The following is a 26,656-nucleotide window of genomic DNA, read 5'->3' as shown; positions in this document are numbered from 1 at the left end:
AGCTCCTGCCATACCTCGCGCTGGGTACGCAGCAGGAGCTCTCAATATAATAATAGCAAAGTAACCCTCTCACATTCATTGCATGTAAGATGCGTTTTGCTAAGAAAAGACGCGCCGGCCATCTCGGGACAGTCATGGTGATGCTTGGCCGCGCTCTCGTCGCTTCTGGTCCTCTACCGCGATGCATCTCATGACTCCAGAAGCTCCCACCCCGTCAGTATAGATTGTATGCCTCGCCCCAAGCTTACTTGCTCACCTCTCTCCCGAGAGACAAAAGTAGCTCTCGTCGCCGTATTCAGAGATGCAAGCTGAGCGGACCCGCCTCTGGCAGGCCAGCAGTTTCCACTTTCAGCATCCTTGTAGGTCTGTACGCCGCAGGGGTTTCCATCGCTCGGACGCACTTGTTTGATCCCAAGGGCCAAAATCAGCTCTGTAGCGGACTTTTGCAGGTTGTGCCGGAACGCGTGTGTATTTTTCGATTCTCTGAATGAGCGTACTGTAAGGACGGCACAGGAGCATATGTACATATCTCATCTGTCAATTTACGTTTGCTACCGAGTGGTTAACGTCGGCTTTTTTCTGCCATATGAATTCCCACATGAAGCCAGCGCAGCAGCTTAGACGTTTGCCTCACAGCCGAACACTTCCATCCTCTCCGGTAAACCCCGCCGCCCCGACATGGAACAGACTATCGTAGGACCCAGTGCAATTGCACCGCAACTGGATACAACGTTGTCAAGTCTCGCTGGCAAAGACCACATCGTCACCATCGTGAATGCCTGGCCTTCAGTATCGCAGGTACTGCAGTCGGCCATTGCTCTGTGGCTGCTGTACGGAATCCTCCTGGCGATATACCGCATCACGTGCCATCCCCTTGCAGCTATTCCCGGGCCGAAGCTCGCTGCAGCAACCTCCTGGTACGAGATCTGGTTCGACGTTGTGCGATGGGGACGTTACACCCACGAAATCAAGCGGATGCACGAGATATACGGTGGGCAAGACGCACAAGGGTGGAAGCTGGTTGTCTCGGGCTGACCAGAGCAGGGCCCATCATTCGCATCAGCCCCGACGAGGTTCACTGCAACGACCCCAGCTTCATCGATGTTCTGTACGCGAGTGGCGGCAAGAAGCGGGACAAGTCGGGCTCGTTTGTCGCTGGGTTCCCTTCTGAGTATACGCCCTCGACCCGCATCATGTCCTCGGCATCTGACTGACTGTCTCGGTGCACGCAGCCTCCAACTCGTAAGCAAGCCACAGCCTGGGCACGAATCGTGTTGACCGCATGGACAGGGAGGCTTCGGCACACTCGACCATGACCACCACCGCTCTCGCAGGTCAGCGGCCAGCAAGCACTTCTCGCGGGCACAGATCATGAAGCTTGAGCGGATGATCCACGCCGCCGCGCAGAAGTTGTGCGACAAGTTCCTCGCCCACCGCGGGCGCGGCCCCTTCGATGTAGCCACAGCATACAGCTGCTACACGGCCGACATTATCAGCGAATACTGCTTCGGAGAGCCCTTCGGCTTCCTCCGCCAGCCCGGCTGGGAGCCCAGCTTCAGGGCAGCCGTGTATGCCATGTTCCATCTCATCCACATCATGAGACACTTCCCGCTCGTGGCCTGGGTTGTAGACCGCGTTCCGATGTAGGTCGCGGACTCTCGACGCCGTGAGCTGCTCTGACGGTGAACAGAAGGGTGGTAGAAGCAGTCTCCACAAAGATCGCAATCCTCGCATACCATTCCAAGGCATGTCCCTCGCCGAGCCGCCGAGCCCTGCTGACGCTAGCGACAGGTAAAACTGCCGTCGATGGTCCGGCAAGCCAAGGCGGAGTATGACGCCGGGTCGCAGATGAACCAAAACACGGTGCTCTTTTCACTGCTGTCGTCCGACCTGCCGGCGAAAGAGAAGACAGAACAGCGGCTGTCCGGCGAGGCGAACGTGTTCCTTGCCGCTGGAACGGAAACAACGGCGACGGCGCTCAGTCTGTGCACCTACCATCTCCTGAAAAACCCGAACATCAGGGCAAATGCGAAAGCCGAGCTGATGACGGTGGCGAAGGATCCGCATGTGTTACCGGACTGGATAGTCCTCGAGAGGCTCCCGTATTTGAGTGCCGTCATCAAGGAGACCCTGCGCCTGATGTATGGACTCTCGTCGAGGCTGCCCCGAATCGCACCCGACGAAGACGTGCTATATCAGGGCACGTGGACCCCTCTCGGTACGACACAGGCAGTGGCCGTCAGACACGTGATCCCCCGAGGCCACGCCATGGGCATGTCGGCCTACCTAGTCCACACGGACGAGCGTCTGTATCCGGAAGCGGCCACGTTCATCCCCGAGAGGTGGCTGCTCAAAGACGGAAGGAAAGCGAGGCATCTTGAGCGGTATCTCCTCACGTTCTCGAGAGGCAGCCGGCAGTGTCTCGGCATGCAGTACGTTGTGCCCGTGTTTCTTTGGCAACTTTCTGTATCAAGGCGTTCGGCTGACCGCGTGGCCCCCAACAGGCTGGCTTACTGCGAATTGTACATTGCTGTCGCAGCGCTAACACTCAGAGTCATGGACGATATGAGGCTGTACAATACAACAGATGCGGACGTCGTGTACGACTTCGACCTGGCCCTCGCAATGCCCAGTAGGGGCAGCAGGGGCATTCGGGTCGACATGTGCTGATGTGGCCTCGTCGGGGCGGCAACGGCCAGGAGGTGCCGATTAGACCGACTGCTCTGGAAGGGTCGCTACGAAGCAATTCCCATGGCACAGAGCGCGGCAAAGGCGAGCTTAGCTCACTCTCCGTCCTGACCGTCTTTCCCCCTCGCACTCTGCATCTTGTCCTGGAATTTCTTGCGTACATCGGCCGGGCTCAGGCCTTGGAACATTGGTCGACAACGTATATCTTCGTGTCTGATGGTCTCACAAGTGTTGGGAGCCGACTCGGACCAGTAACACAGCTCTCTGTTGCTTCGATTGGCAGATCCGTAGACATCATGCCACTTGTTCCCCGAAGATCGTATGCGGCCAACCTGTGCGTATTCCGCAGGTGATGATGACAGTCTCCGAACAGATCCTCTGTGCGATGGTTTTGGCGTTGATTTTGATTTCTTCTTGGATACTTGCCGCGGCGGTCGCCTTTTATTTTTGGTCGGGAGCGGCGGAGGACGAGTGGGCTGCCTGAGCCGAGATGGTGTCTTGGGGACTGTGGCCTCGTCAGCGTCGATCCGCGGTTGGTGCGTTCTACAGACCTATCCTGGAGCCCAAGTAGATCACGTCGTCGTCATTGTGATCGTGAGTTAGTAGCGATGCCGTTCTCGTCGTTGCTGATGCCACAGCTGTTGGCAGGGTGTATCTGTTTGGTGCCCACGCAGGGGTCCTCGAGTTAATAGATATAACATCGTCGTCGTCATTGCAGCTTGAGACCAACGTCGTCGTCATTGCGGTCATCGACAAGGCATCTTTGAAACGTGCATCCTGATATGTGTCTGCTGATATGCCAGCCTCCTCCAAAAGGCCAAAAGGCCAAAAGGCCAGAAGGGTCAGAGCTCAGACCACCTAACGCATTTCTGGCTTAGCAATCCTTGCGCCAATCAACGCGCGCGGGACCATGAATGCCCATCACATGACCTGTTGCCTGGATATTGCCCGCAACTTAGTCGGCATAAATCTAAATGAGTCAAGTACCATCGCCTCATCAAGTCCAACGCAGGTGCAGTTTTTTAACATGGAATCTATATTGATGCGATCACTGTCACGCGCCTGACATCTTTTGGGCCACCCGCGAGCTCGTCAACCAGCGAGCACTGGCCGCGTATTTTGTGGCACAGGCGTAATTTCAAGCACAACTCTGTCCGGGGCTCAATCAGGTGTAGCCATGAGTACCGCTTGCAGCAGTTGCTTCTACGATGGGGATGCATCTTAATGCCCTCTGCTTAACGACTTTCTCTCTTTGAAGTTACGCTACTTGTGTTCTAGCTACAGTGCCAGACGTCTTCCTACTCCTGCCTATTTTATTGCTCATTCTTCTCTTCTATCACCTTCGTCTCCGCCGCTTACGGCTTATATCATCATTATCTTCGTCTCGACTTCGCTTCTTACGATGGTCCGAGGTGCCGAAGCACTGCTCGAGCTTCTGGCTCTGCAGCAGCTGCCGCACTGTGAAAGGCGAGCCGCTGATGTGGCGACCCTCGTCGGGGGTCTCCCACAGGCAGACGGCGACCGAGTCCTGCAGACCGGCCACGCGAAACTTCACCTCCAGGCGAAAATGGCCATCCGGAAAGGCCGTCGGGCACGACGTGAAGTCGGGCACCACTTGGTGGTCACCGATGCGGAAGTAAGCCTTGCTTCCGGCGAGCTGCCGCATGAACTCTTTCAGACTGCCAGAGCCGGCAGCCAGCCGGCATCGTATGTGTGCACAGCACTCGTACCCCCCGTCGGAAAACAGGTATGGTTGCGAATCACGCAGCTCGAAGAAGAACAGCTCCGCCCTCACACACAGCACTAGGCGCCTCAATGGCGGCAGGCCTTCGAAGGTGCAACCGTCGTCCCGCTCAGGATCGTCGAAGCTGGACAGGCTGTCCAACGGCGGTTCGGGGCCGTCGAACTCGACATCGAAGCGGAAGAACTCACCTGATCGACCGACCTTCTTTTGCGCGACGACCCGCTGCCAGGCGTTCTTGTCGCGGTTCAGAAAGGCCCGCGCCAGCCGGAGGGGAAAGCAGTCCCGCCACCCGCCGTCGGACACGCGGGCTGAAGATCCGGTGCCCACCGAGACCAGAAGGCTCGGGTCGGGGTCCTCGGGGAAAACCGAGGCTACCTCTTGCAAAGCGATGGCAGACGGGTTGTTGGCGACCAACCCCCCGTCTTGGAACGTCCCGAGCCCTTCGATGGACCAGGGCGTGAAATAGCTGCGGGTCCATCAGCATTTCGATCTCTGCCGGCAAGTCATCGCAACGGCCATTTGCACGTCGCAAGGCCTGGTCAGTACTGACTACGGAGCGGCGGTCGCACACCGGAGGCTGCCAATTGAGTCAGTCGGTCAGTGATCGGGGAGACGCGGGCACGGCGCGGAAACACGTGGGAACCACACACATCTCCCACAAGGCCAGCTGGCCCCCATTGACGCTCGTCCTCAGTAGCTCGTAGTCTAGCCAGCCTGTCAGCACCGGCTTCGCGGTACCTGATCGCCTCGAGAGAAACGGGGAAACTACCGCGATCCCCACCCCGCTGACCTGAGCCATTGTAGTTGGTGAAGATGCAGGCGCTTGCGTCCCGCACGGTGGCGACCGTCATGCCGACCATGGCACCCATCTTGTCGGCGGCCGAGTAGTCGGCGATGCCTCTGTCGGAGCCGAACATGTCTCGCAGGGCCTGTTCGATATGCTGGGACGGGTACCTGCTGTCGAAGAGAAGTACAGCTGCGGCACGGACGACCGTGGCCAAAACAGGAACCTGCATCATCAGTCGCACGAGAGAGCTTATGATCGGAATGGACGGGACTCCACGAGGCGTGAATGCGTGGTTCGAAAAGGACTCGAAGCGGGCGATGCACTCGTCCACCGTCCAACCGTTGATGCAGAGAGCACCGGCGCTGATGGCGCCTGCGATGGTCCGTCAGCTGGACACTCACACTGTATCGGCGTCTGCAACGGCAGCGTCCCGCAACACACCTGAGCTCGTCCCGAAGACTACGTCAAAGTTCTGCTGTACCGGATGGCCTGGCAGGCCAATGTCGTCCTCGAGCTGCTTCAGCAGCTTGAGGGGGTATTTCCCCCGCGTCCCGCCGCCGTCGATGCACAGCACCCGCGCCGACGCGGTGTCCGGCTTCACGCGCACCTGCATACAAATGGTCTGTCCGCAGAGGATACACTCGTCGACTTCGACAAGCCAGGGGTCGGCCGCACTCGCGATGCCAAATACCTTGATACAGTTCTCGCACTGGCCGTGGCCGCACTCGGGGAAGAACTGCGGGCGGCGGCGCAGACAATGGAAGCACGTGCTGTCGGACCGAAGCCGAGCCCAGTCCTCCGCAAAGGCGGCGACGAGCTGGCGATGGAGCGACGCCGAGGTTTGGCCCGTCGTCAGCTGCCGGAATATACGGGCCATCTGTGCCTCGATCATCTTGGAGAACTGCGACGGCAAGACGAAGTCGGTGGACCCCTCGTGCGCGAGTACGGCGGTGCCGCACACGTTGTGGCAGACGTCCTTGTAGAACATCTGGAAGACGTCGCGCGGATCGAAGACTGGGACTTGTTAGTGGTGACCAAAAGGGACGGATGAGCGTGGGTGTGTTGATGCGCGGATGCGTGGACGCGTGGACATCGCAGACGTACGGTGCATGCCTGGGGGATACTGGTCGAGGACAAAGCTGGAGGCGATGACGGGCACGGCGAATCTCTTGAGGTCCTCGACGGAGTCGCAGTGCGTCAAGAAGCGCGCGAGGTGTGCCGGCAGATCTGGCGCCACCGGGCTGTCCAGCCGGGATACGGCGAGAAAGTCGAAGGGCGGCGCGCCGGCATCGCCAATGCGCTCCGCGGCGTGGCGGAGAAGGCCGGCGAGGTGGGTGGCCGAGAAGAGGCAGCTGCCGAGCACGCGCTCGACCCGTTTCGTCTCGGCCATGTAGGAAAGCTCGTTGCTGAGTATGTCCCAGCGCAGGGAATGCAGCTTACGGCGCGTGGACGTCGGGGTGGCGTCGGCCAGGCTGATAATGCGGACACCGTGGAAACGTTCAGACACGTGGGCGTGTGTCCTCTTCCGGACGGCCTGTAACAGCTGACTTCGGGTGCGGTTTTCGTCGCCGCCGTTCGTGACGACCACCAACCAGGGCCGCACCGACGACGTAGACGGTGCACCCAGGTCCAGCCACGACCCTAGCCGCCGGGCGACGGCCTCTACGCCGCCGACATCGTCGGCGAAGAAGCAGACAGCGTCGGCAAAGGGGAGAAGCATGCGATTATAGACGTGGTCGCCCACCTCCACCGCCGTGGGCGGCCTGTCTTGACGGTGAGAGATCGCCAGTGGTCTTGCTACGAGTTCGTGGCAGAGCGTAGACTGCTTCGGCCTCCCCAGCCGCCTGTGAGGCGGGACGTCGGCATCGGCAACCAACGTGGGCCTTGCGCCTGACGCGCCGACCGGGGCTAGCGACAGATGGATCTCGCCGTGGCCCCGGGTCGTGTTAGGCCTCGTGATGGTCACGCCGAGCCTCTGCATAGCAACCCGCTTGGTCGCATTTCCTATCAACACAAGCGCACTGGGGTATTGGCCGTCCGGGCATGGCAGACTGTCCAGTAGTCTCTGTGCACGATCCGAGCATTCGACAGTGTACGCGTGGTCCTTGGCGGCCCCGCGCAGCCATCCAGTGTGCTTACAACCGGTCATCATGTGCAATGAGTCAAGTTCGCCGGGTGGTACTGTGCGGGAGAGACGTGTCCGTATTATAGCAGTGGCGGCGGCGGCGGCAGCAGTTTGGACGCCAAAGCGAGCCGTAGGTTGGCAGCCTCGAAGGCCGATGCACCGGTGGAATCTACTACTGTCTCCGATCCTTAGCCAATGCCCAGGAGTCACTTCCAGCTGCACAACCTGGCCAGGTCCCGACCTCTCCGTAGTATCATTCTGGCTGACGGCATCCGGTAACAGACGACATTGGCTGAGCTGGCTGTGTTTGGTGTAGGATGCTCGTGGCTTGCCCCGGACTCGGGCATGGCTGATTTGGGGCACATCGGGGACGTCGAGGCTTTACATATCAGAAGGCAGAATGTGCGCCTTCTGAGACAGAAGCTCGCATGAAGTTCATCTTTGTGCCCTACGTCTCTTGACAGACGTCTATCAACACTGTAGGTAGAATAGCATTTCACTGCATGTATATAATATGACACTACTATAAGACACTAGGCTCTCGCGCTCAACTATTATTACCTCCGCTAGCATTCATCACCATCGGGGAAACGCTGTGGTGGCCACATGATGACACCATATCAACTGCGCCCACCCAACCAAGCTGGTGCGGGCCACAGAAGCAGGTGCAGTAGGGCCAGTTGATATAGCGTCTACTGTCCAAGTTCCAGGCCCATAGCGGGTCGTGCATATACTCCAAGCCGTCTTGCGTCGACACAATCGACATCGGTGTTGGATAATCGGCCGAGGGTCCGCCTTCCGGCTGGCTCCTCTCCGGGGATGTCCGGTTTTCGGGAGTCCAAGGGCTACCGTCGCCGTGACCCGTGTCAGACGCGTCCTCCTGCAGAGCATCTCGCGCACTGAACGCAGGCGACGAAGGGGACGATGCAACGCTGTTTTCCACCATAGCAGACGCCCTTGCCGTCTTGTTGCGAGTCGCGCGGTATGTGTGTGTTGGTTGGATTTCCGTCAGACCCGCATCCGCAAGCTTCCAATAGGAACCTTTACCTTCTACCCGTTCAAAGGCCTTGTTATCGACGATCAGCAGGGGCCATGTTGCGTCACTTGATTGAAGGTAACCACAAACCTTGTTCATGCAGAGGTTTGAGCGAACGCTGTTCTTCAATCCTTTACGTGTCCCTCTATCGGTGTTTTCCTCAAACCACTTGTAAAGGTCGCGCAGGCCCATCTGCTTCGTCTTACTGCTACGAAGTGCAACGAGTATTAACTCCGCATATGTTGTGTTCCCACCTTCATCCACCTTGGTGACGGTTGTCGGCGACGATGCGCCGGCCGTGTTGGTCAGGTGCCGGAAGGTCGGATCAGGGCTGAAGCTACGCTGTGGCGACGTGCCGTTTTGTGATGGCATAGAGGTAGATCCAGGCCCTTGGCGAGCGGTTCCGTCTTCATGATGTGTGAGGCCGTGTGGTTTTCGAGAAACCTGGGAGGAAACGAGCTTAGAAGAGACGGTGTCCATGGACTCAAGCGACTTGTCGCGCTACGATGTGCTAGGTCGGCAGTGGGATCAAGCAATCTGGGCTTACAGCGGTACGCGTGAAAGCTAGCCGATTCAGCGGACATGTCTGCGCTTGACGAACGATCTTATTCCTGAGCTATAGCTCAGTAGTACTCTGCCTAGTTGCGATCGTGAGTTGCTGTGGCATCACCACCCACAAGCCCCAGCGCCAGAGTCGGACGAAAGTCCAGATATGGGTGTACCTTTTCCCGAGCCATGGCGGCCAGGGGATCCAGGACGACAGCCAAACAGGCTCTTCGGAAGCCGGAGTCGACGCTGTGGCGAGGCGGGTCCAGAAATGGCGAGCGAGCCAAATGTGGATGTGGCCGTTAGTGGCTTTGCGCTGTTGTTGGACCTGAGCATCCTCTGCTGGGACAGCCAAAGAGGCTCTCCAGAAGCCGGAGTCGACGCTGTGGCGAGGCGGGTCCAGAAATGGCGAGCGAGCCAAATGTGGATGTGGCCGTTTGTTGCTTTGCGCTGTTGTTGGACCTGGGCATCCTCTGAGAGAACAAAATTTGGGCCCCGACGAATGTCCAAAAACGGCGGCTGCAGTGAACATCGGACGGGCGCTTTCCGTCTGCAGTGCCGCGAGGACGTGACTGGGCTGGGGCTCGCCAATCACTCTTGATCGCAAAGCATGCAACCGATGGTTGTGATTGCGACAACCTGTGGGGCTAGATCTGTGTCGTCCTACTGTGCTCCCTGACTTGGTCGCTGAAGCTGTCGGTCGAGCCGCCTGCCACCGTAATTGCAAGACGGAAGTCAACCGGGCCTGGTAAGGGACTGGCCACACCACTTGGTAGCCAGGCACGCCCGGCGCTCGTAGTTAGGTTGATGAAGCCACTTCACGCAGGATTGACTCGCGATTGGAAGTTGATTGATTCGCAGCTGATTAGGACTATGCAGCTTTAAAACGGAGAGATGGGCAAGACCGCCAGTATGGGGACCATCCTCCCAAGCTCACCCCTGTCATGCATGAGCAGTAGCTCATTAGCATTAGCCCATCACCACAATCTCTGCCAACCTAATGACCCATGTCGTCATCACAGTTCCAGGCTCTGCAAACTCAGTGGCCCTTGGAGAATGACACCGGGATTTTGATGGTCTTTGCCATCTAACTACTTCACTGCAGACTTAAGGTCGTGTTTTTGCAAAGAAATGCTATACATAAGTTACGCCTTGTCATCAAAGCTGCATCCTCTTTCATGTGGCGTGGCCAATGACCCAGTTATTAAATAGATCGCCCTCCGTAACACTGAAACATCTTATACTGCCGTTCTTGTCTACCTTGCGTCCCGTGTTGCTTCCCCTCATCGATCAAACGCGCCGCATCATAACCAGAGCCCTCAATCAGAAACGTCCTCGGTGACTTCATCTGCAAAAGACCACTCTTACGTGTTGTTCCTCGGCCCAGAGTAGGCAGGAGGTGGAAAAGGCGGCACATCCACAGCCATGTAGGATTGCCGATCGACCTCCACGGTTGTCGTCACAAGAACGCCGTCACCTGTGTGCCTGTTACCTGTGTCCGGAGACCCGTTGCTGCTGCCTTTCCGTATCTGCGTCCGGCATCGCCTCAGTCTGTCGAGAGACCGGTCCCACCCGTGTTTGGGGCTGTCCTTGCTCAGAAAGCCCTCCGACGGCGCGGGCCGATGCCGGGTCCCGACGCTGACGAGGAGCAGACGTAGACTCGGCAAGCTCGCACATAGCATCGCCACGGACTGCTCGACGAACGACCACACCACAATATCCACATGATCCCATGTCTCGTCAAACGTGGTGCTATACTCTACCAGGTACTTGACCCGGACGGCCGACGTGATGCACGCGCTGCCTGCCGTGTGAGCCTTCCTCGTTTTGCCTACTGCGAGTGGAAAGGGATATGCAATACGTACAATGAGCCCATGCTGAACAGCGCAATCACTGCCAGGCGCCGCCGGAGAGAAACCTTGAGCCGCCACAAGTAGGGGACCGGCAGGAGCAGGATGGCCATGTCCTCGGCGATGGCAAGTCCGCCGCTGCTGTAGCCCACCGCCTGCAAGTTCAGACATCGACGGTCGGTGATGGTTCGGTCCCAGATCGACTGCACCGGCACGCATTGCGCCGCGAACGGGATGGTAAAGAGCGTGCCATGCAGCAGCAGAACGAGCTGGATGCCCAGAGCAATCCTCCGAAAAGTCTCGGATGGGAAGACTCGGCCGAGGAAAAGCACGATCGACAGCTTGACGGCAGCTTGGAGGACAGTGTAGATCAGGTTTCCAACGTAGAGCATCTGACCCGGCGTTAGGACGAGGCACCACGGTCAGTCGGGGTGTCGGGGTACCGGGGTCACCAAACCTTGCGAATAACGACCCCGTTGCCAACCGGTATCGTCCAGTAGTGCATGCCGAAACCGATGCTTGTGATATGCAGATAGACCGTAGTCAGCGCGATGAGGAGGGCCTGCTGGACAACGTCAGGGAGGGTTGCCCCAGGGGCTGGGACACATTACGGCCGCGAAAATGGTCATGTAGTCGTCCCTCCACAGGCCGCCGCCGTACTGTACGCGGCTGACAAGACGAAGCATCACGACGACCAGCACGAGACTGCAGCTGATGATGAGCGTCCGTCGTACTTCCGTCCTCCGCGATGCTTTGGGGTACGCCTCGCACAGGGCTCCTTCCACCTCCGCCGCAGCTTCAAAAAGTCAGAAGCGCCATGAGACAGGAATAGTAAGGCCGACTTAGTTGGTCGTCAAATGGGCAGTTGGTCTGCACGCATGTCGAAAGCTCCGACTGAACGGAGATGTCCGGACAGATACACGCCGTCACGTCTCCTGGATCGCACGCGGACGCGAAAAATGTGCTGCTGATACATTCAGACTAGGTGAAAAACTCGTCAGCGCGACGCACACGTGGATGATATCGCCAAGACGTACAGCACACGACGGAACCTGCGAAAGAATCTCGACGGCTGACGTCGCTTTCGCGGTGGTAATCGCAAGTTGGAGTAGCAGCACTATGAGAGCTGGAGACCGGCGACACATTGCAGAATAAATGCTGGGAAGCACGCGCGGAGATACTGACGCGAGCGGCTGGCAACCAGGGTTTCGACGCTGGGACTAGCGACATCATGCGGCTGCAGACCCTGCTGCTTCAGGCGAGGCTCCATCATATATGTGGGATGTGTGCGGTGCTGGGTGGCACTTCTGGTGTCGATCGAAGCAGACGGAACCTGCTCTCACAGTCCGGCGCTGGGATAGCAGGAAGCCACTTTCACCGATGGTGGGCAAACTTCTGCACTGCGTGTTTAAGCGGCTGTTCTAGCGTATCCGTTTGTTCAAGCGAGTTCTGCGACCAATATGATCTCTGTTTCCTTTCAGCCTGGCTGCATAGGTCAGCGTTAAGTCCAGGGCTATTGGGAAAGCGTCATCTTCGCAACGAGGCGATTTTCATGGTGTAAAACTCAAGTCGCCAGGGAAGAAACCCATCTAGTACCGTTTTTATAAGAAGCCTCACTATAGAACTTGCGATTCCTAGTGCAAGTCCGCTTATCGACATACACATACGACGTTGGACAGCTTATGGTTGATGCCTCGCATGGTTTCAAGGAGTTCTAGAGCAACCGTGTGACTTTCTCTTTAAAGAAAGAATTGGGCTTATTTAGAATAAATCAATCCACTACTCCGAATCTCCAGCGTCAGAATCAGAGCTTTCACCCGACGCGTCTGAGCTTTCAATAAAGTCGGAGTCGTCGTCAGAGATTCCATCGTACTCATTGTTACTCTCAACGCTCTGCCCTGACAAGGGCGAGCCTCCACCAGAGTCAGGGTCAGACGTTTCAACAAACTCATCCTCAGAAAGATCCTCATCCAAGTCACATGCCGGATGGCCCGCAGACTCCAGCTCGTCCTCACTAAGTATATCGAGGAGTAGCTCTGACGTATCTGCCGTGTTCAACTCGAACACGGCCCGTGTCCGATGCATAGACGACTCGTGGGTATCGGGAACCAGGATTCGTACGCAGCAGTAGATGTAAAGCATCTTCTTTGATACCGAGTCGTCACAGGGACCGAAATCTGTGGGCAAGATCCCGGGGTGAACGGCGTCGTCTGGCGCCTGGGTTTCCCAGATCCGTGCGGAGAGCATCAGGACTTGCTCCAGCACTTTAATCACGATAGACATGTTGTCAATGTCAAAGCACAGTATCTTGTCGAGTTCGAACAGGAGGTTGATCTTGTCTCCTGACGGCATGTCGTCAGGTTCATCGGGCGCTCCGCAGACTTTCAAGCACGCCAGGAGCGTTGCTACCTTGACGACGAACTCTTTGCCGTGGAGCGGACCACACAGACAGCTGATGATGTGCTCGATGAACCGGCTCCCTGCGACGCTGTTGACGTCTTCCCTGACTCTGTCGAATGGCGGGTACCACGTATCGTCAGTCAGTCCGTTATGAGGGCAGTTAACTGCCAGGCAGATGGCGAGGCAGCACCGCTCGTCTTGCCTGAGCAGGTTGGTCCTAAGAATCGTTAGCAGGACGTTCCCAGGCAACAAGGTCTTATTTCGCTCACCACATGGAGTCCATGATCACTTTCAGCACGGTGGTGGCGTTTCAGTGGCCCATTTCCCATTGTTGCATGCCAATCATCGTTCTTATATCACCTTCACAATAACGCGGTCCTAGACTGCAATACTGCTCAGAAGAACACATTTCTGCTCTTGGTGTATGTCAGCTCATGTTGCCATCCGACATCGTCTCCGAGAAAACGGATCTTCTTCGTCGCTAGTCTAGCACAGCGATCATCGGCCCACTGCGCAGGAGTTCGAGTCAAGAACTGTTTCTGCCACAATTGATACGCCGGGATGGGATCTTCTCGTGGTTCACTGGCGCACGAAAGCTTCGATCCACCTTCATGCATGCTCAGCCGACCATGGCAGCCCCATCCGGCTTCTTAGATCTTGCGATTCTTCGCCGAAATCTACCATAGTCAAGATACGGCTTCAGTCTACATCTACAAGCTTGGCCCCGCGTTCTTGAGTGGTTTTGTATAAAACAGTTTCGGCATGTACGTTACCCGGTATCATATAAACACACCAGCCCATTCGCAACATAGACTGGCATGGCAGCTAGACCGTTGAAACGTCCTCGCCGGTCAATCGACTTACCGGATCTGCCGACCGACATAGACAACGCAGTCGCAGCCCTGGGTGGAAAGACCCATGCAATCGACCTTGCAAATGATACTATCCAGTTGCAAAAGGCGCCGGTCAGCAAGGAAAAACGTCTGGAAGAGCTTGTGAGAGACTCTGGTCGGCTCAGAAAGGAACTTGACTACTGGAAAACCGTGGCTCTGGAAGGAACCAGCTTCATGTCGAGTGTCGACGAAACCGTGACGCAACTTCGACATGTAATTGACAGATTTTTGAGCGCCGTGGAGGAGACGAACGCTGTGGTTGCGGGGACCAGCGTGACTCCTGGTCATCCGTCTCCCTCTGGGCCCAGCAGAGACGCAGACAGGCGGAACCCATGCCCCCAAGACTTGCCAGGACCAAAAGACAACCTTGATGTACTTTTAGCTCCTGTGAGACGGGGTCGAAGAGATAATGACCTTGGACCTGTTGACGTGGGGAGAAAGCGTACGCGGCCTCCAGACATTCCCGGAGGTTGGCTCTAAAAAGAAGCGTGGTTTGCCTACTGTAATCTACTTCTCGACCCCCGGCATCATACATCTGAACTCCTGTGGCTCTATGGAATATCTTTCGTTGAGAATGAGCGAGATGCCTGCTGCATTCCCGCCAAGCGGGAGACATTTGAGGCAAGAGATGTACTGCAGCCATCCATTGATATGTGCACTTAATGATGAAGACATAATGGTGTGATATCCCCTGTACATACTAGAGATTGGAAAACATAGACATCCATCACAGTATCGCAGCGGCCAAATCAATCAGCACGGTCACTCAAGTACACCGGTGCATCACAGAAGCTATGCAGGCCTGGTTAGAGCAGAAATATGCCGGCCGCTTCAAGGGGGGCGGGGGGGTTGAACAACAGAGTCTTCTGTTTTGACGCTGAACGCGGCGATTTCCTTGGGCATCATGGACCTCGTACAAGAAACGTCCCGTACAGCCGGCCTACTCATCCAGAAGTGGCTATCATGCAACAACACCAATATCGAACCCCGCAGGCGATTGCAAACCCGGCTGTATCTTAGATGATGGAAGGCGCCGCTTCATGCGCAATTGCCAGCCAAGCCCCTACCCCTTGCATTCATCGCCGCTTGTAGGGACAGAGCAATCTACTGGCTGCTCGTAGGATATTATCACCCCTGTCGTCGGCTGTGGCGCTTCCGATTTGACGGTTGAAGTGAGTGACAGATACCCGGGCTTGTGCGGGCCGACATCAGACACCACAACCACATCCACACCCGTTACGACGAGGACTCGACACGTGAGTCGCGTGATCGAACAAGAATTGGCAGACGCCCAGTCTGAACAACGAACATATATAACATTCCCAGTCGCGCCCTTCACAACCGGCTTCCTGACTTCATTACATTTGAGCACCCAGCAACCCGGCAGACTCACAATCATCATGGCTCCTCAGACTCCAACGCCCAAGATTCTCACTGAAAGAATCCCGGTATCATCCTTACTAGAGACCGGCTCGGTCACGCAGCCACTTTCGTATGACAGTGATTCTCAATCTGAGGACGCCGCCAGACAGCAAAACCTAACAGCAGATGATGCGTCATCGTTGGCAAGCATCAAGTGCCACCTATCTAACCAACAGGCCATTGCCGCGGCATATCCCGATTCAACGAGCCACATGACGGAGGCACATCCGCTACTTTTGCCTGCGAAGCTGACTCGCCCCCCGAAACCCCCTTCTGAGGGCGTTATGAGCACAAGCAGAGCTCTCCAACAAACGCTTAACAGCCACAGCAATTCTATGGTCTTTAGCTGCCCAATACAGAGGTGCCCGGTTTGTTCACATAACGCCCTCATGTAGTGAGTAAATACCCCGCACATCGTCGAGAGGTCAGACACAGCTGACTAGGAAAAGCTCTTGGTTTTTCCAAACCTTGTGCGACCAGCAGCACCTCAATGCCCTCCACATGAGCGGACACCAGTTCATTCCGTTCTATCCCACTTACAGTTGTCACTGCGAGTGGTGCATGGCTTTTGCCAGTGAGCTGTTGAGGTTAGCGGCAGAAGGCACCTCGAACAGCAGTCTCAGCATGACTGCGGACCCCGAAATCAACCTCACTGATGCGCCTCCGAATGATACTCTGAACGGTGCTCCCTTAGCCTTTGCCACGCCGGCTCACATGCCTCATCAATGGATGCACGGCACCGGCCCTCGGTCTTTTACGCAGCAGGATCTTTGTCTGAATGGCGACGACTGGGTTGTAGCAGATAACGCGTTCGAATCCGTCAAAGGTTCTCTGCCTTTTTACCCTAGTGAGACTACACTTCAGGAGTGTCAACGCGTCTCTTCATCCCTCCTTTAGCTTTTGTATATAATGGTTAGCGATATACTGTTGGTTAGCGATTTGCTGTTGAATGTAGCACGGGTTATTCACTCTCAGAATGGGACAAATGGACGTCATAGTCTACGCACACCGAGTTGAAAATGCAAAAAAAGCCTCGTCTTGCAAGAAGAGTCTATCATTAAGGATATTTCCGAAATGTTCGTCATGTAAGCTACAAGCGCATGATAAACACACTGATCCATATCTAAATATAACGGAAATCACTAGATCAATGGTACATAAATACATCAATATCTCGTCTATCTGTTCCGCGTTTAGAGGTATATTTTTGGCCGTGCTGTGTTTGGATTCTCTAGCATGGTTGTAAGTAAAGAACGGCCCGCTGCCGTGCCGTTTAAGTCCCTGCGGCGGATGAATCGAAGACGTTCCACAGCTGGTGAGCTGGCTTCCGAAGAGTCCTCCCATTCTCCCGTCTCGTCGGCGTCGATGATGGCGCACGTGTCGTGATTGTGTCCATAGGCATCACTCTTGCTCTCCGCCCTCGTAGATCTCACCAAACGCGTCGTGGGGGGTTCCTTGTCACACAAGGCGGCGCGTGAGGTCTGGTGGGTCCCTGCCGTAGACTGACGAGGTGCAGGGTGTTTGATTTCGGCGGTGTGTGGTGGAACATGCGTAGGTGGTCCCTTCGAGAGAATTGCAGGGTCAAATGTTGCCTGGGCGTCAGGCATGGGGAGTGTCGGTCGACGTCTCTCCAAGTGGGGTGACATGGAGTAAACCCATTCGCTCACGACGTCGAAAGAGACAGAGGAGGAAATAAAAGACTCCCGCGACATATTGGTTGGCTGCCTGCTTAGAAGCATGTTTTTTTCTCTTCTTCATACTGGCTCGCTGAAACCCTAATCCGACTCATATTTAGAAACCTCCGGCTCGAGGCTTGCAGGAAAGCCGTTACTAGATGTGTGGACCCTTCCAAGGCCCAGAATCGACGACTCGGTCTTGGCTGTGTGTGAGAGAGAGCTTGTTCTGGACTTCGCTAGCGCATGCCTCCAGCCGCGATAGAGCCAAATTATGATCCCGAGATTGGAGAGGCCTCATTACTGCTGCAATCGATAGGCTGTGCTTTTGGACCTGCTTTACAGCGGCCTTGTCCCCTACATTCATCATGTTGGTGATGATCCCTCAGGCCTGGCCCGCACCTGCAAGTCGCATCATGTTCAGCCAGCAGTCGGCCGTAATTGGAAAGGTCCTCTTCTGCTTCCCACGTCGGACATGTATAGCCGTCCCACTTGACGGCGTAAAGGACACTGCCGTCGTCGGTCTCATAGCAGCCCACGATGCACTGAAGCCGGGACATCCAAGCAGTGGTGCTCGGTCGAGGTCGCTCGAGACATTCCTGCCATACCTTGACGCAGTCTTCGTCTTCAAACACCCACAAAAGTTGGCGGTCGTCCAGCCAATCCCACGCTAGGGGATCACGGATCTCTGTGATCACGCCGTAGAACACGTGTCCGCCACTCGCGGTGGTGCAGACGACTTCCACTACTTCAAGACATGAGGACCAAGCTGTATGGACCACAGTGTTCCGCTGCACAGTCATTTCTGTTTTTGTTTTTAGCTTTTGTTTCCCCCTTTCTATAGTAGTGGCGATAGGATTCTTCTAGGGATGAGCAAGATTGATGAGAGTTGACGGTGAGGAAATGCGGTTGTCAGTGTCTGAGATCGCCGGGCAGGTTGTATTTATGCACGTGTGTAGGTGGTCGGAAGGATCGTCTTCAGTCGAAGTGCAGAGCCGCTTTTTAGGTTAGTTTCTTCAACAGCCAAAGATGTCTGCTCCCGGTCGAGTCGTACTTGAGTTCTACGCAATCCGGCAAATGAGGAATGGCTGTTTATCCAAAGTCATGCGATTTTAGTACTTGTCGCACATCTCGCAAGTGCCCAATTGACCTTAGAATACAATGTAGTTTTGACTACTACGTAGGACTTAGAATCGCGCTTCACTTTGTCGAATGTCTAGTCTGGGGTTAAAATGCGGTACTTCTGGCTTCGAGAAGAGAAGATTTGAAACGAAGAGGAACATCATCTTGTTATCTATAATTTGAATAGATGGCGTGCCAGTATTATCGTGAATCCATTGAGCACCCACAAATTGCGTAGCGACTCAACATGGAATACTTCTATTCAGCCCACGATATTAAGGAAACATGCTGGGAATGATAGGCCCAGAGACCCTCCGTTTGTTAAATCGCAACACATTGACAACTCCTGTCTTAGTCAGGCTGATTCCCTGCTTCAGCATCTCCGTAACCATACGCACGACCGGCCTGGGTGACTCTTGCAGAAATCTGACCGCCACCGCATCGCGACTCCTCGACGCGGCCCAGAAGCAGTGTGAATACAGCACATGAAACACTGTCAGCAATTTCGGTTCCCGTGTCAAGAAACTTGTGATGCTCCAAAAGTCACCGGCGTCTGCGAGCCGCACGAGCTTATCTACCATGGCACGCATCACGTCTTCGTCCGGTTTGGCACCACGGCGCAGCAGGATGGAGGCCATCACGGGATCCCCGTGACACGTAGAGAGCGTCCAAGAGAGGGTCGTCGCGCCGTTCGAGTCGAGCTGATCGATCTGTACGACGGCTGAAGACAGCAGCATCTCCGCCTCCCAACGAAGCCTCGAGCGGACGAGCTTGAGCAGCAGCGGCCCCGTCCAGTTGCAGCGCGCGGATATGCAGACCTGTGCGTTCGGGTCCGCGCCTAGGCTGATGAGACGGTGGACGAGTCGTTGCTTCCTTGTTGCCGTCCGCCCACTCGTCTGCTTCGCTCGGGCCAGGAGTGCCAGCTCGAGCGGCTTCTGCTCGTAGATGCGGAGCGCCGGGTCTGCCCCTTCGACCAGGCCATCTGCCTCCCCGGTGGCGTCCGCTCCAGCCTTCAACAGCGCGAGGGCGGTGGAGAACATGCCGTCCTCGCATGCCATGCTGAGGGCCGTCATACGCCAGGTGTCGATCGTCGTCGTTTGGTTCACATTCACACCGTACCGCGCCAAGTGGCCTATCACCGTCTCGGGCGACGGCGACAGCAGAGAGTGGATCAGCGGCGTGTCCCCGTTGCTGTCGACCTCGTTCACATCTATGCCTTTCTCCTCGATCAGGTAGGTAATGACGTCAGCCAGTCCCGCGGCGGCCGCCTGGTGGAGGGCGTTGATGCCGAACTCGGGACACTCTAGGCGCGCGCCGTGCCGGAGGAGGACCATGGACGTTTCTGCCTCCCGGCTAAGAAGAGATATGAAGACGGGAGTGCGCAGCCGACAGTCCGGGACCCCGTCGATATCTGCGCCATGGTCGAGGAGAAATGACACGACGTCAGGATGGCCCCTCGACGCAGCGACATACAGGGCCGTGACGAGGAATGGGACAGATTGGTGGGCCTCCGTCATGAACATGGTGGCCGGTTTGTTGTAGTCAGCGCCGGCTTGGTAGGTATGTCCGAGTGTCGCGAGGGCCACCCGCGTATCTGTGCAATTGGAAATTGTATTGAACACGGCGGAATACTGCCCTGTTCTGATATCTTGTCGATATAGCTTGGGGTTGAAGAACGAATGCCAAGCGCGGGAGCATTGTGTCAATTTGGCCTGAAGATGGGGTTCGCTATGATTGAAGATGTGCCACGCCACGTCTAGGGTGATTGGCTTCATCGCCAATGGTCTCCGTCGGTATGAAGCGAGACGGAAGAGTCGTTGACCAAAACCACAGCAGTCGAAGACCACGAGGCAGCTACAGCTAGACTCAACAGCTTCATATTCACCACCAAGAATGAGAGTCCATGCATCTCTTCCAACCTCTGGGCAAGCCGAATGTGGCTGCAGAACATTCAGCTATCTGAAGATGCTTTTATAGCTCCAAGCTTGGTCAACATGTGACTTTGATGTAGGTTGTTCGCATCTCCGCCTCGGACGCTTTGATTGGTCTGGCTACAAGCTATCATGAATCCCGTCTATCCCAACCTCGCAGGTTTGTTTGCAAAGCAGCCGCTACAGCCATTCCCCGAGGGCTGTAGAGACCCATAACAGCAGTACAGCATTGGTCGGCAATGTAAGAGAGACAAGCTTCAAAGCACGCGCAGAATGGTCAAGGGTGCCTGCACAGACGTCGAGGGACATATCCCTTTACAACTGTCAAAATCTTTTCGGATGTCGAATCGGATGTGAGCTCGATGAAGAGGATTGGCGCAAGAGACGATGCGAGCGCCAAAAGCCTCGCAGGTGCCGTGAGCGACTTATTGCGTATTTGGAATGGCGTCTCAGGAAGCAGGACATCCCTGTAATGCTGGTGGGCGAAAGTGAGTGGCCACCGTTTGCTGCTTACGCTGGTGAGGATCAACCCACGTCAACAGTCGCTTTTCGCTCCCGCCATGCTTACCGTGGATTTCGGAGATAATAAGCTGTCAGCAGTGTGGTCAATGAGCCAATTCAGGCTCCCCAGCGTGGTTTCTGTCAGGGCACCCCTGCCTCCCAACATGTGCCTAATAAACTCGATGGAAGGTTTGTGCTTAATAGTTGATCTATTACTGCGAAGCTGACACTGGTTTTGCGATCCCTCGTAGTACAGTCGCAACCGAAATCGGTTTCCGGTTTTCGATTTTCCAAGTTTTTAAAACCAGAGCTGTTAATGGCTTATGTTGCTGACGAAGCAGGAAACATCTTGGCAGCGGTACCAGTTGCGTGGACCTGCGATACTTGGCTGCAAGATCCAGAAACAGCTGCGGTCATGGCTCTTCAGATTATTCTGGGAAATGCACAGTTTGTGTTCTTTTGTGAAAGGACACAGTAGCCCCGAAAGCAGACCTATGGTGAGGACCTGCTTATGCTGCTTCGTTCCGTGGCTCGCGGCAACAAACATGTCGATTATTCACCCTCAGCTGCTTTTAGCCTCTGATTACCGTCGACAAGCCAGCGGCCAAATCGGTACTTCAGCAGTCTTCGACGATCCTAGGCTTCAAAAGTGTTTTCTAGAACGGCGAGTTCTGGCGCTTATGTGAACTTGAGCCGCTTGGTTCTCTCGATTGGCCCTGGCATAATCAGTATATATCAGAGATCCCTTTCAACGAGAATCGAGCTTCACAGAGCGAACTCACTTTGCTAGGAGCGCATCGGTTGCCCCTCAGAAAACGATTAACAATCAGCCCTGCGCGCCTCACTTAAGGTTCGCTTACTGCTATATACATACATATATATTCTGTTTATCAAAGCACAGTGAGGAGGAGGTTGGGAAAATTGGACATGGGATCACTTGCTGTACGGTGAGGAGGTTGCACTTAGTCATCACCCCAGCTTACGTCATGCCTCTGAGTCATCGCGCATAGCATCCCGGGGTTTTGCCGATGGCCTTGGGGACAGGTGTCATCCCAACTTCTAGGATCCAACGAAACATTATCAGATGATTAGCACAGACAATGGCACCCAATCTCGCTGCATCGCAGCACGAACTCATTCGAGATATGATTATCAGTGGGAAATTCACTGATGTTTCTACAGCCAGAACTGCCGGATACACCCCACGTACTATACACAACATCCGGGCTAACCTCGAATGCTTCGGTCACATGAAAGCTCCATCGAACGGGGTCGGACGGCGAAGAAGCATCACTCCACCAATGCTTGCTGCTCTATGCGAACGACTGATCGAGAAACCTGATCTTTATCGAGATGAGATGGTGATACTTCTTTCGGACGAGTTTGATACCCTAGTGACGGCATCGAGCATTAGTCGTGCCCTGGCCTCGGCTGGCTGGAGCAAGAAGGTGGCTCGTCGCGTTGCTCAAGAGAGGAGTGCGGATCTGCAGGACTTCTATCTGCATGAGCTGTCGGCCTTCCGGTCTTACCACCTCATGTTTGTGGTCGAGTTGGGCTGCGATAAGCGCGCTGGGACAAGCTCACCGCTGCTGAGCCTGACCTGCGGCTGAGCATCACGTGGCTACCTTTGCTGCACTACCCCGCCTCACTGCTGCCTGATAGAGATTGCCAACCATAAGCTACTTTCGCCCATTCATGTCGATGCCCATCTAGCAGTAACCGATAGAACATATTGTCCTAAGACCCTGGCGATGGCAGAACCTCTCGGCATCGCCACCAGTGTTCTTGCTGTTGTCGAGCTATCTGCAAAGATCGGATCACGATGTGTCGAATGTTACAAAGCCGTCAAGAACGCCAGAGCTGACATCGAGCGGGTTAGAGTCGAAACTGACAGCCTTCAAGGCATCGCCAACAACGCGCTGAAGCTTCTCGAAGACCCTCCATAAATCGTAAAGCCTTTTTCTACCACTACCATGCCTACCTCGAAATTGCCCACTGTATCCGTAATGGACATCTTCTTCCCTGGCTTAACTGGCGTCACGGTGGCTTTCAATCAGCTTCTTAACGGCAACCTTGACAGCTACGCCGTCTTGTTATGCGTCTGCGGAATGTTGATACTTGGTGGCAAGTTTATTTGCAACACCGTGGGAGGCTTCGTAGACACTTATTTAAGTTAGTGGTCCTCACCTTTTGAGCCCCGGTGCCGTCTTAACATCAGTCAACTTCGAAAACCGACGTCCAGGATCCTGACGAGGCTTACGAAATGCTCGAATGTTGGGTTGCCTCTAAGGATTTCGCCAAGAACGCTTGTTCATCCCTCGCCTGTGTTGACAGCAGGCGAGGGCGAGTCCTGTCACAATCAACCGGCGACACTACGGCCAAGAAACCCCTACGATTTACCCCTTGGAGAGATAGGATGTCATTTTGGTATAAGGGCATCTCCTCTTCCTGTAATGCACGCAAAACGATGTGGTTTTTTTCCCGCGCAAGACGATGACGATATTTTGTGTTGGCCGATCTTCTCAAATCCTACGAGATCTCATGGACGAATGCCGCTCCGAATACCTCAGAATCTCGGAGAACAAAACCTCAATTCTCGAACACCATAATAACGGATGGAAAAGGACCATCACGCGAGATATCAGGCCGATGGGACCATTGTAATGAAAGAAGAGTTGAAGTAAATGCTCCTGAACGACGTTCGATCCTTTCTTGACCCTGGCGCTCGGTCCTGGTACGCCAGTTGGGGACTGCCATACCGGAGAGGGTATTTGCTGTACGGTCGCCCAGGGACCGGAAAGTCGAGCCTCAGTATGTCTACTGCCGGTTGTTTTGGTCTTGACGTCTATGACGTCAGTCTTGCCGGCATCAACGATTCGCGGCTTAGTGCCTTGTTCGCTGAGCTTCCCCAGCGCTGCGTCGTTCAGCTTGAGGACGTTGACGCAGCCGGCACAACACGAGTTCGGGATGCCGAGAACGATCAGTCTGACTTGGGCTCAGATGTGACACGAGGCTCGTCGAAACCACTCGGAACTCTTTCATTGTCTGGGCTACTCAATGTCCTCGATGGCGTAGCCTCGCAGGATGGACGCGTCCTTATCATTACAACGAACCACATCGAGCACTTGGACAATGCTCTGATACGGCCTGGCCGCGTCGACAAGAAAATTGAGTTCGAACTCGCCGACGCTGAGGTTATTCATAAGCTATTCTGCACTGTTTTTGAATATTCTGAAGAGGAGGTGCCCAATGCAGAGACTCGAGACAAGAAAAATGCGGACGTGCGGCAGCTGGCGGTTCAATTCACAAGCGTCGTGCCGGAGCTAGAACACAGTCCTGCCGACATTCTGTTGTTCCTCCTTGCAAACAGAGGCTATATCCATCTAAGGCGTTGGCCGATGTGAAAGGATGGTTGATCAACACCAGAAAGGTTGGAGCCCTGAGACGGTGCGATTCTTGGGGTCAGAGCGACTGACTGAGGAATGACCTCCGTCCAATCTCCAGAATGCGTCGTAGCTTTTCATTGTGACTTGGCGGTTGCTCAATTTCTTTCTCCTCGATCGTATCGATGCACAAGAGCACATCCATTCGAGTTTGTAACTCTCCTGTCCCAGTCAACTTCTTGCCAGCACGAGCCGCCAGTAATCATGACTTGAAATTCCCATAGGACAGGGAATATTGGAAAAGAGCTGAAAAGTCAGTCGCATTCGCTGCCCCTATATGATACAAGCAAAGGATGATAGAGAACAAAGACATCATTTATTTTTTTTGAGATAAAGAAACAACTCTACGGGTAAAGGACTACTGCTCTTCTTCACTTCGATTCCTTGAACATGCGACAAAGGTGATGCTGGCGACAAGTGTTCTGCGCGGCAACTAGTTTTGGTCTCTGTCAACGTTGCCCTGGGCTGATCGTTGTGCCTGTCTGTGATACAGGCCATGCCCAGGTGCCTCTCGGAACTTCTCTGCCCGCCCCCTCCTGAAAGGCCTACCACGGACGTTCCAGGTCGCGCCGTCGTCCATGCATGAGGGTTGAATCCGTGGCTGGTTGCTGGAGAACGTGACTGTTTGACGGCAACCTGGGCGGCCACTCACGCTCCACCGCAGTGATACGGAATCGCATGATCCGTGAATGCCCGTTGCGAGACGAGCCGGGGTCCCCGGCCCTCTCGGAGCATCGTATGGCCGCTCCGCTCCCCGTATATAGCCGGGCTGGCCGAGGCCAGCCCATCCTTATAGGCGTTCCGTTACGCACCTCTAGTGGTCGCATGGAGGTCATGCAAGATTGGGTCGAAAGTCGGTGACGTGTGCTCAGAGGAACAGCCAATCATGGCCGCAGGTAATTAGTAGCCGCAGTTTCGCCTTGCTTCTTTCGTGTCTTTCTCCCTCATCTCCTTTTCCTCAGTTTCTCGCTTTCTCATTTTCCCAGTTTCCTTTTTTCTCACTTTCTCTCTTTCCGCCTTTCGCCCCTGCGCCTTGCAACTTGTAAACCCTGTGCCATGGACAGTCACATCAAGTCCCTGCAAAAACTGATTGCACATTTCGCGGGGGATGCGCCGCCGACTGCGAAGCACAAGAAAAACTGGAAGGCTGCGATCGATTTGTTTCGGGAAGACGACGCTAGTTCGCCAATTATGTCGGCGAAATCGAAGGCAAATGAAGAGACGAGGAGGTCGAAGCGAAAGGGTGCGCGAGAGGTCCTCACAAAAGTCCACAACCGTCTTGGAATCGACATGTTTGTGTTGTGTTCTTTTGCTTTCGCCCGTACGACAATCTACACCATGCTGCAGACTGGTGATTTTATCGCCCGGCTTCGAAAGGATATCAGAGGGCCTCTCGACAGTATTTCTGAACATTTCAGGGGTGTCGTCAAAGAGGTCGAGAAGGAGTCGCCTTTCCTTCTTGAGCTGAACGGTTGGTATTGAACTCTTGAGGGGGGTCATCTCTAAACGCCGCCACAGTTTCCAAAAGCCCTTCCGCTGGCCACGGTCAAGGCCGCGCCAAACGCAGACAAGACGATCCGGGAATGGCCGACAATGAAAGAGAGGTACAGCGAATCAGGCGTGAGACGCCAAAACTCCCCAACTCAGGTATTGTGGGCGCTAGTGACCCATCCAATTCCGCCCCACCCATAAGCCCCTCGGAATCCACCCCTGAGACGGCACCACAGCAGCGCGACGGCGGGCTAGGGGGAAAGGTCTACGATCTGTCGTTCAAGAGCACAATGCAGTTTTTGGCTTTTACGAGGGAATCCGTTTTGTATGCAAGACTCACGGTGCCTGATAGTAATTTGGCACCCTTCGTTACATTTAGCATTGATCCGGGAGATGCGTTAAGATACCTGACAGAGCCGGATCAGGGCTCGGGCTGGCACTTCTGAACGTGGTAGATTTCGCAGCTTTCCTCCCCGAAATAGAAGTACCGCCACCCTGGCCGCCAGACTACAATCACAAACTTGCCCCGGTTCTTCTCCCCCTCCACCGTGGTAACTTGTAAGTTGCCATCGAAGATTCGGACATGTCCTTTCGGGTTGGTCATGTTTACCACGATCGCAGAGACAGACTCATGTGGTGCGGGCCCCCCTTGTTTGTCCTGTCGAACATCCCGGATTGATCGCTTGTGCAACTCGATTTTTTCCGTAAGGAGCTACGAGAGTTTCAGCAACGTTGACTTCACTCAGATTATGCTAAACGGTTATACCTTCTCAGCAACGACTTTCTCGATTGCCTCTCCGGGGTCCAGGCGGAATTCTTTCAACTCCGGTTGTGATTCTGTATTTAGTTGTGATGTTGGGACCATTCTTCTCGAAGCATGGGGTGATGATGGGCGTGACAGAAATGGGGAAATAGTCGATATGCGAGATGGATGTAGGTTGCGAATTGGTTCGATGTCTAACCTCGCAGGTAAAGCACTGTAATGGCTGGTTTGCAACCTGAGC

The 26,656-nt window shown here is 55.1% G+C and overlaps 9 protein-coding genes across 9 annotated transcripts; 4 read left to right on the top strand and 5 right to left on the bottom strand.

The window, feature by feature from the left end:
- Positions 1 to 678: 678 nt before the first annotated feature.
- CGGC5_v016085 (Cyrochrome P450 monooxygenase) lies at positions 679 to 2,670 on the top strand (the record flags this gene model as incomplete). Its single annotated transcript, XM_066153456.1, has 7 exons — positions 679 to 991; positions 1,045 to 1,171; positions 1,233 to 1,242; positions 1,291 to 1,643; positions 1,691 to 1,697; positions 1,792 to 2,432; positions 2,505 to 2,670. The coding sequence occupies 7 exons, from the start codon at positions 679 to 681 to the stop codon at positions 2,668 to 2,670; spliced, it is 1,617 nt and encodes a 538-aa protein (XP_066007106.1).
- Positions 2,671 to 2,783: 113 nt separating this feature from the next.
- On the bottom strand, positions 2,784 to 8,752 carry Pnpla8-0 (Calcium-independent phospholipase A2-gamma; the record flags this gene model as incomplete). Its single annotated transcript, XM_066153455.1, has 10 exons — positions 2,784 to 3,193; positions 3,240 to 3,326; positions 4,048 to 4,898; positions 4,983 to 5,009; positions 5,083 to 5,137; positions 5,202 to 5,591; positions 5,661 to 6,233; positions 6,324 to 7,400; positions 7,906 to 8,410; positions 8,471 to 8,752. 10 exons carry the CDS (start codon positions 8,750 to 8,752, stop codon positions 2,784 to 2,786), a joined length of 4,257 nt encoding a protein of 1,418 aa, XP_066007105.1.
- Positions 8,753 to 10,290: 1,538 nt separating this feature from the next.
- Positions 10,291 to 11,921, bottom strand: CGGC5_v016083 (Satratoxin biosynthesis SC1 cluster protein 4; the record flags this gene model as incomplete). The annotated part of the gene is made up of 6 exons (XM_066153454.1): positions 10,291 to 10,726; positions 10,792 to 11,168; positions 11,234 to 11,341; positions 11,388 to 11,572; positions 11,619 to 11,757; positions 11,814 to 11,921. 6 exons carry the CDS (start codon positions 11,919 to 11,921, stop codon positions 10,291 to 10,293), a joined length of 1,353 nt encoding a protein of 450 aa, XP_066007104.1.
- Positions 11,922 to 12,555: 634 nt separating this feature from the next.
- CGGC5_v016082 (uncharacterized protein) lies at positions 12,556 to 13,459 on the bottom strand (the record flags this gene model as incomplete). The annotated part of the gene is made up of 2 exons (XM_032028304.1): positions 12,556 to 13,393; positions 13,446 to 13,459. 2 exons carry the CDS (start codon positions 13,457 to 13,459, stop codon positions 12,556 to 12,558), a joined length of 852 nt encoding a protein of 283 aa, XP_031875404.1.
- A 2,421-nt stretch (positions 13,460 to 15,880) lies between these two features.
- CGGC5_v016081 (uncharacterized protein) lies at positions 15,881 to 16,388 on the top strand (the record flags this gene model as incomplete). The annotated part of the gene is made up of 2 exons (XM_066153453.1): positions 15,881 to 15,885; positions 15,941 to 16,388. The coding sequence occupies 2 exons, from the start codon at positions 15,881 to 15,883 to the stop codon at positions 16,386 to 16,388; spliced, it is 453 nt and encodes a 150-aa protein (XP_066007161.1).
- Positions 16,389 to 18,561: 2,173 nt separating this feature from the next.
- On the bottom strand, positions 18,562 to 19,809 carry Tnni3k-1 (Serine/threonine-protein kinase TNNI3K; the record flags this gene model as incomplete). Its single annotated transcript, XM_066153452.1, has 2 exons — positions 18,638 to 18,811; positions 18,865 to 19,809. 2 exons carry the CDS (start codon positions 19,807 to 19,809, stop codon positions 18,638 to 18,640), a joined length of 1,119 nt encoding a protein of 372 aa, XP_066007208.1.
- Positions 19,810 to 23,531: 3,722 nt separating this feature from the next.
- bcsl1b-2 (putative mitochondrial chaperone BCS1-B) lies at positions 23,532 to 24,122 on the top strand (the record flags this gene model as incomplete). The annotated part of the gene is made up of 1 exon (XM_032028308.2): positions 23,532 to 24,122. One exon carries the CDS (start codon positions 23,532 to 23,534, stop codon positions 24,120 to 24,122), a length of 591 nt encoding a protein of 196 aa, XP_031875400.2.
- A 1,230-nt stretch (positions 24,123 to 25,352) lies between these two features.
- On the top strand, positions 25,353 to 25,827 carry CGGC5_v016078 (uncharacterized protein; the record flags this gene model as incomplete). The annotated part of the gene is made up of 3 exons (XM_066153451.1): positions 25,353 to 25,632; positions 25,680 to 25,765; positions 25,825 to 25,827. The coding sequence occupies 3 exons, from the start codon at positions 25,353 to 25,355 to the stop codon at positions 25,825 to 25,827; spliced, it is 369 nt and encodes a 122-aa protein (XP_066007238.1).
- A 246-nt stretch (positions 25,828 to 26,073) lies between these two features.
- Positions 26,074 to 26,517, bottom strand: CGGC5_v016077 (uncharacterized protein; the record flags this gene model as incomplete). Its single annotated transcript, XM_066153450.1, has 2 exons — positions 26,074 to 26,364; positions 26,419 to 26,517. 2 exons carry the CDS (start codon positions 26,515 to 26,517, stop codon positions 26,074 to 26,076), a joined length of 390 nt encoding a protein of 129 aa, XP_066007234.1.
- Positions 26,518 to 26,656: the final 139 nt, after the last annotated feature.

Source organism: Colletotrichum fructicola (genome assembly GCF_000319635.2).
Source record: "Colletotrichum fructicola Nara gc5 chromosome Unknown KSG_Nara_v1_contig10, whole genome shotgun sequence".
NCBI lineage: Eukaryota > Fungi > Ascomycota > Sordariomycetes > Glomerellales > Glomerellaceae > Colletotrichum > Colletotrichum fructicola.
The sequence above is the reverse complement of the archived record's forward strand: the minus strand, read 5'-3'. Positions and strand labels throughout refer to the sequence as shown.